At 37.3% G+C, this 12,275-nt stretch overlaps 1 protein-coding gene across 1 annotated transcript in view; it reads left to right on the plus strand.

Annotated features, from left to right (window-relative positions):
- Positions 1–12,275, plus strand: part of ADGRV1 (adhesion G protein-coupled receptor V1) — a 252,208-nt gene that overhangs the window by 162,861 nt on the left and 77,072 nt on the right. The window contains exon 85 of the mRNA XM_062513025.1: positions 7,554–7,670. Within this exon, the coding sequence (XP_062369009.1) occupies positions 7,554–7,670 (117 nt within the window). The remainder of the gene's footprint in view (positions 1–7,553; positions 7,671–12,275) is intronic.

The raw sequence follows: 12,275 nt of genomic DNA on the forward strand, positions 1-12,275 counted from the left end.
AAATGTCTCTGAGCCTAAAAATGGGAAGCAAAGAGGGCAGGGATTGAACCCAGCATGAAACCAACTACCTTCTTGCCCCGCTGGGGGAAAGGAATGAGTAACATATGGTTACTGATGTGTAATCACTACTGAACATAGTTGCCAGTTCTGCTGCTGTTTAATAAGGTGTAAACATCTTTACAAGAGCACTGTGGGTCACTGTTGTGAATATAATTTTGGCATTTCAAGGTATTTTATTTCAGTTCGGTATTTGGCTTTTTTGCAATGTCAGTTTGCAGTGATAAAGAATAAATAAGCTAAGCAAATCAATTGTAAACATAGTAGTTTTAAATACAAAATGCACATTAATTATAGAGTAAGACTATGGTGCTGCTGTTCATAAGGCACGTTTTTTTTAGTATGTATGTTCAGTGATTTAACTGAAGACACAAATAAAGCTTTACCTGCATACATGGCTTTTTTGTAGTGTCAATTACAAAGCACTCCTCTCAAATAAACCACTTAATGATCAGTGCAGTAATTTAGCATTCACATAAATTCACAAAGGAGCTTTATCTGCTTATTAAGCAATATTAATACAGAATAAATATTGAATAAAAACCTAGTTGTTGAAATTTTACCCAGTTAAATACTATGTTTTGAATCTTCTAACTTATGTAACCTTTTCCTCTGTGCTCTGATACATGCTGTATGTTGTACTATTACTTTTTCCAGAAAGAGTGACTTCAAATATTTGCTGGTGGCCATGAATCTCACCAGTTTCTTTGTACATCATTTGTTGGTATTTTTGCCCTGGCATTTAATATTACAACACAAAACACAACACTTGGCTCACATCAGTGCTGTCCTGTCCCATGGAGCAGCAACAAAAAGTATGATTTATATGCACTATTATTAAGCAGCGTCCCTGTGTTAAAAGGAGGAACCTCTTTTTTACCCATATAAAGTAAATTTAAGGTGTAAGAGAGCAGTTCACTGAGGACATGGGAGTTTAAATATGTTTGTTTTCCTGTGTTATTGATCATTGCAATTAAGTCCAACAAAAGGAACAGCACTTTAAGTTATGGTCTTGATACTGATCCTCTATTGAGATTGGGTTGGTGTAATCATAGATAGCATGTGGTTGGGCTCATTTTTTTCTCTCTTTTTAAATACAGATGCATATAAACCATCTCTGTAAGGCAGACAATCTTGATGTAGACAATTTCATAAAATTGATGAAAGACAAAAAAATTGTTTAATGTGAAAAGAAATTAGATGACCACTGTTAGTATCCATTTCAGTAAGACAAATAAAAGTTCATTTCTGACTAGAAGAGGAGAAGGTCTAAAGCTTTGTTGAGTTCATACTATGAAACAACATTTCACATAAATTGCAAAAAATGTGGCAAAAATATACTGACATGTTCCTCACAGGCACCCTTCAAAGTGTTTTAAAAGAGTTGACCAATTGCTCTGCGGGTTCCTCGAGGTGGGATGATCTTTACTCAGCTGCTGGAGGCAGAGTGCTTCCTGCTGAAATGGGAAAGTAAAACTATTGTGAGCAGATATGTCAGACCTTAGCCCTATGCCTTCTTCCAGGGCTAATTGCTTATTGTTCAGCTGTTTGATGCTTTTATATTTGCTGGAGTTAACTTCTCCACAGCTCCTCCCCTAAAGCATTTCAAGATATTTTCTTTCTTTTTTATTGTCCCCTCACAACATGCTGGCTTTTCATAATTTCTTGCAATTGGGAAAGATTATTGCTCTCAGTTTTATTCTCCCCTTGTGAAAACATCTTTCAATTCTTAAAACTATAAAATACATTTTACTGCTTTATTATTTTGTTTCTACCTTTTATTTTACTTACTGTCTCGGGGTGTTATCAGTGCTGAAACTTCCAATTTTCCAACTTACTTCCTGTTTAACAACTTGTATAGCTAATATTGCATCAGCTAGACTTAGTTCTTTGTAATTTTTTCTGTTAGCATTTACTGCATTGTCAGGCTGAAAAGTTGGAATGGAACATTAAGACAGACTGGTTTGAGTTGACTGGAACATGGTTAATCAGTTACCTATGGTTTTCAACGAACAAACCTGCTGGTCTTCCTCACTCAGTGGGTGTTCCTCATTCTCTGTATGGAAATACATTATGTGATTCTGTTTGACACAAAACGCAAGGGAAAAAGTTGTGGGGTTTTTTTTGTTTGTTTGTTTTTGTTGTTGTTTTGTATAATATTCTTTCTTTCATCACGGCGCTTCAAATACATCAGCTTCATTGCATTTCTTTGATGTGTTGTCACTTAAAATCAGTACTTTCTAAACAAGTTCAAACTAGTTTTCAATCAATCTCACTGTCTGCATTCCAGCCCATAAGTCAGCAGCTCATCTGTGAATATCTTACCAGAGTCAAAGGCTTAAATCAGAGTCCAGGTAGACAATGTGTGCTGCTCTCTCCTCATCTACCAGGCCAGTGACTTCATCACAGAAGTTTATCAAGTTGGTCAAGCATGACTTTCCTTGCTAAAACCATTCTGGTTGCTTCTTGTCGTTGCCTCATCCTTAGTATGTCTACAAATTATTTGCACGATTAGCTACTCCATCACATTCCCAAGGGTGGAGGTGATCAACCAACCTGTAGTTGCCCAGATCCTCCTCCTTGCACTTCTGCTTTCCTTCAGTCTTTGGGCACTTCCTAGTCACCTGATTGTTGAAAGGTTATTTCAAGTGGTCTTGCAATGACAACAGCCAGTTCATTCAGCACTTGTGTGCATCCCATCAGGTGTCATGGTCCCATATGCTAAATTATTCCCAGTCCTGACCCTCTTCCACCAAGGGTATATCTTCCTTGCTCCAACCTTATCCCGTAGTTTCTGGGACACAGCATCCCCCAAGGCTGGTCTTACTAGGAAAGTCTGGGGCAAAGAGCACATGTAGTATTTCCATGTTTCTTGCAATGTAAAGATAATATTTGTTTCCTTGTGTCATGTGCTGTATCCTTGTTTTAAAGTCTAACACATGGTAGCTTTTCAGCACTAACCATGACAAACTGGAATTGCTACTTCTCTGTATTGCACTTATTTCTTTTTCATAATGCTTATTTCAGTTTTCAGACAACTTACTTCTCTGATGATTTTTTTTTACCTGATTGCTATGAAGTTTCTTCAGCCTTCTGGTCTTTCCTTATTCTCTTTTGTACGATATTAAAAAGGCAGCTTAGACTCATTGTTTTCTCTGTAGATTTCTGCTATGAGGCCAGATTAAGGTTTGCTAATTCTGAACTTAGAGTTTACTAAATTCTTTAATCATTAGAAAGCTCATTGATTTGCCCACATCCTCTGTAGCTAGTAGATCAGTGAATAAGTAGATCAGTGAATAAATTCCCTGCCTGGAAATATTCAAGGCCAGGCTGGATGGTGTTCAAAGCAATCTGTGCAATGGAAAGTGTCCCTGCCCATGGCATGGATTTTGGAACTAGATAATATTAAAGGTCCCTTCCAAACTGTTCTGTAGATCTATGACTGTGATCAGAAGTTTTGCATGGTATATAGGGAGGTAAGAAAACTGCTGGATGAAAATCTTGTGAAACCTCTGCAGCTTTTCACCATCCAACCCTGACAAAGTGTTTTCATGGACAGAATCGATGTGTCACCTGTATAGAGAAGGACAATGAAACTGGTGCATAAGGTGCAAAGACTTTTTGCACAAGGTGTGTTAGCATGCATTTCAGTATGTAGGGTTATTGAGAGAAACAAGGTAAATTGATCTAGGCAGATGCTGTATTCGTGGAGTTAAACTGCTTTTGCTGTCCAGAGTAGCTTAGGCATCTCTGCAGAGTACTGCGTTGTGCAGTGGCTCCATTAACCCTGAGAAATGGAGCCTGTACTACTGCCTTCTGTAAATTCATTATAGTACAAACCCCAAGGAGGAAGAAATCCTGTGTAACCTAGGTGACTTACAGCAGAAATAAAAACATATAAACTGACCATGTAAAACTGCAGGCTGGAAAATAGGAGCAGATCTCAGCTAATAGAGGAGTGATTTTCAGATACAGTCTACCACTTGGAAACAGCTGTACAAAAATACTCTTCATACAGGAACATATAATTTTGTAAATCATCTCATGTTATTAATTTGTAGTTTGGTGTTGATGACTTAGGTAAAATCTCCTGGTAATAATTTCCTTGAAGTAATTGCTAGATAATTATCTTAAAGTTTTAAAATAATTGCAGTGTCCTTTGATTAACTGAGTAAATGACTGTCAGATGGGCACCCTGTCAAAGAGCTTTTTGCTATTACACAGAAGTGTATTTATTTATTGGGGTTTTTTTTTGGTTTTTTGGGGTTTTTTGGTTTTTTTTTGTTTTTTTCACTTTGTCAAGGGGAACCTTTTGAATGATATAATATAACCATAATTTTCAGTGTGGTATGGAATCATCACAATAAAATTAATAAAAGTATCAGCCAGTTACTTGAACAATTTAAGGGATTGTCAATTAAGTCATTTTGGGTCAAGATTGATCACCTTGACAAGTATGAAGAAGAAGCATTATGTTATCTCAGCATAGAATTAAATGTCAGTCTACAAAGATTGAAAAGGGCTATTGAAACCATAAGTTCTCTGTAAAAAGACCTCTGGACAATTGTGTTATAATAAGCATATATTTTAAAGATCCAAGAGGGAACAGCGTATTCCAATAGATGGCACATATTTTTGTTATTAAAGTTGTAGGTTCCTTGTTACAAAAGGTGGCACCCTACAATTAATAACTAAGTGAGGCGCAGAAGACATGAGGCAATTAATCCAAACAACACCTTATTTGGAATGCACATTTGTTGGTTTGCGGGATTTTTTGTTATAAACCAACTCTCATTTGTATTCTCTGACCAAGATGCAAGATAACAAGTCTATGAAAATTTTATATTTCACCTTTTTTCTTTGTTTTGTTTTGTTTGTTTTGTTTTGTTTTGTTTTTGGGGTTTTCTTCCTAAAATATTCTAAACCACTAAGTACAATGAACTCTTAGCTAAGGGATTACTCCAACCATATTGCCGTCTTGTTCCTTTAAGAAAAGTCCATTTCTATCAAAGATATGTATTTTTTTAGCACATAGTTGGAGTCTTTGTGTTGTTTTGTTGGAAAACTGTTCCTATAGTGATAATACTCGTCTTTTTTAATATACAAACCCTTGTTTTTCTTGAATTACAGGGGAGTGTTAGGAATTACAGTTTCTTGGTTATAAATGCAAAATGCTTTCAGTGTGAAAGGGGTTAAAACATATTTCCAGGACTCCATCAGTTACTTTTGTATTTGCATCCGTATTTGTCTCTGTGTTTAGCTTAGCAGTCTGTCCTCAACATATACAGAAGCCTTCAGAGAACAAAAGATTGTAAAGCCTTTCCACTCAGATGCTTGTTGTCAGTAGAAGCATTTACTCAGTTTTTAGACTAATTACTACTGTTAGTCTTTGAGAGAGCTGCTGCTATGGGGTTGTTTCCACAACAACTTCTTATTTATCTCTCATGGATGGTAGCTATTGCAGACATATTCCAGTTGTGTTTAACCCACTCCAGATGATGGGATTTCTTTCAGCAGTGTCAGAATTTGGCAAAGGCCAGTCTTTATTAAGTTGTGTGTTAACCTCTTAATAACTGAATGATTATGTGGCCACACTTAGATGCTAGTTCTCAGCAGAAGCTGATAAATACCACATAAAATACTTGAAGTGCATTTTTGTCCTTTTAGATATTGAAATGGATATTGTAATTGTATGTAGTCCACTTATTCAGCAGTTTCTCATTGTTATTCCTCCATTTCATGGTGAGGTAGCATTATCCTGTTGTTGTAAGGGTATTTTTATGATAAAGAGACTGTGCAAGGGTTACCCAGTACCGTATGAGTATTTTGTTGCAAATACAGTGTCCACGTTTCCCAAATCACTTAATTTACTTTAACTTTCTTACCTATACCATTTACTGATTTTATGTAAATAAAATCAGTCTCCACAGCCCATTAATTTCTTTTGCTAATAAGTCAATGGTGTGTTAGTAAAAAAGTAGTACTTTTGTCAGGGAAAGAAAAAATGGTCAGCACAGTGGATGAATAGAACCTTTCTTTATGTGAACACTTTTTTATGAATTTTGCATGTAGAGCCATTTCCTCTGTAAAGAAATTTACAGAAGATAGAGCTTAAGGTTTCTGACTTGTGTTTTAATTTAAAATGCTGTATTGAAATTGTCTAGTTGCATTCATAGCAGACAGAGTTGGAATACCTTTGTTGCTTAGACAGTGCATTGGCTACTTATCCAGACAACATACAATCCTTTGAGATTTGGCATAGCTGTGGAAGAAACCCAAACTGTAACTGCCTTGTGAATGTGAAATTCTGGTATGGTATTAGACAAACAAATAGTTGCTTCCTCGTTTTTGTCCAGTATTACTATATTAGGGGCTGAGGTGTTATATTCCTACATGTCTGAGAGCCTGAAGATAGTAAATGCCTATTGAGTTTGTTTGTTTAATAGATAAAATATCTAGATTTACTCAAATAAGAAGATAACATCTCATTTAGTTTTATACAGGAAAATCTCCACCCCCAATTACATAACCCATGTCTAATGTTGCATGGGAACAATTTTAAACAATAAATATTAAGTGCCTCTCTAGTCTCGTCACTGTGGAGTGCAGTGTCTTATGGGAGACGCCACAGCCTGAACGTTCTCACATCACTCAGGGAGTTACAGGTGCACCACCTCACCAGGGTCCCTTCACAGCGGGCAGCTCCAGATGGCCCATGGGTGCCTCTCCTGATTCCTTGCCCATACACACCCTCCCTCTCAGGTGTGCTTTCTCTTTCTTCAAGCTCAACCTTTGGTTTCCCATAGAAGAGTGTCAGATTTGTAAAAGTAAGTAATTTAAGAGTGGTACAGCACCTGCTAGCTGGCAGAGCATGGGAAATTAAAATTCCGTAGACTCAGGATAAACATTACCTAGCAATAACATCAGTGCAGTGTCAATATTCTTTTCCATTCCAGCCAAAAATATATCTAGGTGTAGGACCACAGCTTGCCAAGTAAGGTTTCAGCAAATCCAACTGCTCAGGCTAAACAAGTAAAGCAAAACAAGCAACATACTAAATATGAGTAATATAACTCAATTTAAGTAATTCTGCTTTTAAAACGTACTTTATTAAAGAATATTCTGAGTTGGAAGGGACTCACCTTTTGGATCATTGAGTCCAACTCTTAAGTGAATACAGAGATTGCGTCCACAACCTTGGCATTATTAGCACTATATTCTAGCTAGCTGAGCTAATCTCAGGTCATACTAAACAACATCTCTCAACAAAGGGATATGAGATGATCTGCAAAAGCTTAGAGCTGGTTTAGGGGTTGACACTGTTTAAGCATAAATTCTTTTGGGTAAATAGTAAATGTCCAAGATATCTTTCCTGAGTCTCTGAAATAGTAATTTAGTGTATGTTTTAATTCCAAACTATTTTTCCCCTTATTGTTAACATTAAATTAATTTTGTTTGATTCCAATATGCATATATTCATTTTTTTTCCCCTACAGGTTTCCTTTCTGGCCTCTGCTTATATGAGCCAGCATATCTCAGAGGAAAGCTGCTTTGCCCTTGCATCAGTTACTCATTACCTTTACCTTTGCCAGTTCAGCTGGATGCTGATTCAGGTTGGTATCTTAATCCTTTTTATCACTTCCCCAAAACACCTGTAAAAGTAACTGATAGATTGTATTTCTATTATAGTTTAGTGCATATGTATACATATCTGTATATCTGTGTATGGAGATATAAAGCACTGAAATTCAGTGCTACTAGAAGGCCAAAACTTTAGATGGCCTTTATTAAACCTACAGTGGCACAACTCCGGGGTAATTATACAAACACTACAAAGACTTCTTCCATTCATTTCTGTTACAACTATGTAAGAATGTCCTCGTCTCAATTCATCTTCAGAACAAGGAAGAACTATTTTTCTTACTGTTGGAAGTTTTTCTAAATAACTCTTATTTGGTCTTTTGAAACAGTCCCTTACAGACAAAGCACAAATGTAAAGTACACTGTAATTTTTGAGTCAGTGGCATTTTTGTCATTAAACTTGTATAACATGACAAACATACCTTCACAAATCTGCATTAACATGCAGAACACATGTATTCATAATTATTGCCAGAATTTTTATAGCGTCATAGAATAATTTCGGTTGGAGAAGCCCTCTAGGATCATCAAGTCCAGCAGATAACCCAGTACTGCCAAGCCCACAATGAAACCATGTCCCCCCATCCTTTTTTCCGGCTAAACACCCCCAGCTCCCTCAGCCATTCCTCATCAGATTAGTACTCCAGACTAGTCTCAGCTCTTTTGCTCATTTGATATATTATAGAACAGTAAATGGTGGGAAAAACAATTGAACTAATATGGAACACCATGATCAATCAAATTAGTTATGGAAAATTGCCTGTTTGCCAAAATGACAACCTGTGGGATTATTTGAAAAAAATACATGATTATGCTCTCATCTAGAACTGTATATTTAGCACCAGTATGTGAGTTAAGTGATTTATTTTTCTGTTATTTTAAGCATATTTGTCCCCAGCATATTTATTATATCATGCAGCTTTATATATGCAGTTCCATATCTTACCATACACATCCTCCAAAATGCCGGCTGTCAGACCAAACCAAGAATTACAAATTAGGTTGCATCTTAATGCAACTTTCTCTCCCAGTAACATTCATGTGATATGTGGCTTTTTCCTGGGTTATATCAGGCTCATATTCATTGATAACCCTAGCTCAGCTGTGCTCATTCACCTTAGCAGGCTACATGTAGATGGCCTCAGTAGAGAAATTTGTTTGCTTGCCAGATGATGTTCTTGTAGGTTAACTACTCTAAATTATTTTGTAAACTGTAAATTATATTCTTCACAGTTTTTCATTCACTTTATTCCTAAATTGCTTCTGAGCTCTTCACTATTTGCTAATTTGGACAAAAAAAAGTAACATTCTTAAGTTTCTTTTTTACTGGAATGTCTCAAGCTTTGGCAACTCAGTGTTTGATAATATTTCATCATCCCATTCTATGTTTTTTACACTGCACTGAGTTGCAAAAATTACTTGTAATGACAAAAAAATTGTATGACTGTTAACGGTGTGATTTTTATGTCTGTAGATGAAACCCACTGTTTTTTTTTTTTTAAGTCGACTTTGGTCAAATCCCAAGAACTGGCATAATACATAGCATTTAGTGGAGCCTCAGGCTTGTGTTAAACATGAAGACTCTTCATGGAAATCTGCCAGGACAAAAGTGCTTAAGAGGGAATCCATCAACCTGCTGAGCAATGAGCTGCCAGGATGTCATGGTTTGACAGCCAGGTATTTGCTAAGAAAGACAGAAGCCTCCCTCTGAAATGAAAAGTGTGATCCCTCCTTCCTACAAATTATTACAATTTTGGAATTAAGGGAGCTCTCAGGAAAAGATGTGGGGACAGGAATAACAGTTCTTTATTAGTGTATCTAACAAGACAAACAAGAACAACAACAGCTATGAAATTACCCACAAACAGAACAGTAACTCAGTCCCAGTCCCTTTCTGGCTGCAGGCACCTTTTCCCTGAGCTGCAGTTCCCGGTGCTGGGGGCGGGCAGGTCCCGCAGAGCTGCAGGAGGGCTGGGGGTGATGGCAGAGCTGTCCCAGGGGGAGAGAGAGATGGAGAGAGCCCTCTGCTCACGGTGTGGGTCCTGGTGCTCAGCAGAGTGCTGGATGGTGGCAGGTTACAGTGAGAAGGCAGCAGGGCAGGGTCTGACAGCAGTGAGGATGGCTCCTGGTGCTGGGATGGCAGGGATGGGGCTGAGGCACCGATCGTCCTTCTCGTCCGAACTCTGCGGGGGAAATGGGGAGAGCAGGAGCCTTCCGTCTGCTCTTCTGGATGTTTTAATATCGTGGGGTTTCCCTCTTCTCTCTCCTCCCCCTTGCCACCAGGGCCCAGTCAACAGGTATCTTAGCATGACAATGGGGAAAATTCCACAGAGGGAAAAGGGAAAGAACCAACCCCCAACACTGGAGTAAACCTCAGAAAGAAAACAATTCTCATTTTTGTGAGTACAGGTCTTCTGCTGAGATTAATTCCTGGACTTTGAAAGACCCAAAAGGAAAGAAATAATCTGAAATAAAGATCAACGTAGTCCTCAGATACAAGTTTGCTCCTTTTGGCTAGAAATAAGTCTTGAATTTATGTCTAATTATGGAGTGACTAAGCTGTATCAGGGCACAGGAAGGAGTGCTGGGGACATGTCTGTGCTTAATTGGTCCCCATGACAACACTAGAAAAGCTTTTGTATCCAAGGGGAAACCAGACTGATTTGGGAAGTCTGGATGCTACTGTTGTTTGAATGGCAGACTCAAAGGACTGGGAAATTAGTGTTTGTATTTCTCAGCATAGTCTACTTTAAACACATGAATTGATCTGAAAAGCAGAATTAATAGTGTGTTTATACCTAAGTGGGACTTAAATCCTTATGTCTGTAGAAGAACAGAAATACAGAACACATTCTGTGCCCTTTGCTCAGTCACTCTGCCCTATGTGAGGCAGCATAGCATAGTGCGTATGTTTGATCATTGATTTATGTCGTACAAATCTGCAAGTGACTACCTTGATCTCAGGGTACAGAAATGGGTGAATGTGATAATCAAGTACAAGCACTGTGCAGATATGTGGAACTGAAACATCCATAAAAATTCAGATGATTTTAAGTGAACAAGAGGTGGTGGAGCAACATTTCCAGGCAACAAAACTCTGTAAGAAAATACAGATTTAACAGTACAGTCGGACATATACAGATTCATTTCTGTGGTCCAGATCAAAGTCACTTTCTAGATTCTAGGATAACTTCCTTACTTTTATTTTTTTTTTAATCTTTCCATCTTCTGCATAGTGCTATGTTTAGTAATTATGCTTAACATTTTATCTTACATCAGTGCTCTTTACAAAACAATTTATCCATAGTTTCATGTTTTAATTCTTGTTCTCTTTTAAGCTTCTTACATTTGTAGACATATTCAGTATCAGTATTTCTGCTACAAATGTAGCTACTACTAATATATATTAACTAAAATGTAGAAATGGGAAGGATCTCAGAGGTCACCTGGTCCCTTTTCAGCATCAGGACAAAGATTACATCAAATAGTCCTTGCTTGTCTGTTTGTTCCTCTCTTATTATTGTATGGTCTTGTTTCTTGCTTTTTGTAGAGAGAATTTGTAAATCACAGAATGTTGATAGCACTATCCATTTTTTTAAGGATGAGGCTTTCTTAACTGCAGAAGAAAAGGAGTAAGCAAGGTGCAAATGGGCCTGAAATATTTGCCTTATATTAATGTCTGACATTAGGTCTTTGTCCTGGCAAGTTTCCCTTTGTGCAATTTAACGGCGTAAACCTATATTTTCAAATGCATTTATCTTAGGAGCACATACTAAGAGTGTCTTCCTGCATAACAAGGAAAATAAGTTTCTTCTGAGTATTTTCTAAGGTGTTGCAAAAAAAGTAAGTTACGGAAAAAATTAAAAGCTGTCTACTCAGGTAAAAAAAATCTGTAGCTTTCAATTGCCAATTGTGACACAGAGTAAAATTATGGAAAAATTATGATTGTGCTTTCTTGAGCTATTGCTAGAGTGAATTAAATCAGCAGTGAAAGTGTCAATTCAACAAACAAACCAGAATAAAAGTCATAAACTTGCTATCACCCATACCTGAATCTTTCTCCTACATCGATTTAATGGCACTTTAAATTTTCTATAGATTTCTATAAATTTGTGTCAGACTTGTAAGATGTTTACTGATCTTAAAGTGAGTTTGATGCTTTTTGTTTTAAGAATAATTTGTGGACTGCTTAACAGCTTCAAAAAAGAAATTATATGAAAGCATACAATTACTATTAAATGGTCCCTCCAGCTGTTCATAAAAAGAAGAAAGAAGGAAAATCAAAATTTTCCTACTGTACTGGAAAATACTTTAAATAAAGTATTTTGCACATGTTGTTTGCCACCTATCTGCAGAATATCACAGGTGGTGAGGCACTGGAACAAGTTGCCCAGAGAAGTGTAGCTACTTCATCCCTGGAAGTGTTCAAGGGCAGTTTGGAGATGAGACTTAGAACAACTTTTATGTCCTCATTCAGGAATGGTATTCTCCAATTTAGTGCTCCCATTGAATCCATGGTCTCTTTCTCCCAGCCTCCCCCTTCCTCTGCCCTGCTTGGGCTGGAGAGAACTGGAGGC

This window comes from Cinclus cinclus, chromosome Z, assembly GCF_963662255.1.
Source record: "Cinclus cinclus chromosome Z, bCinCin1.1, whole genome shotgun sequence".
NCBI classification, from domain to species: domain Eukaryota; kingdom Metazoa; phylum Chordata; class Aves; order Passeriformes; family Cinclidae; genus Cinclus; species Cinclus cinclus.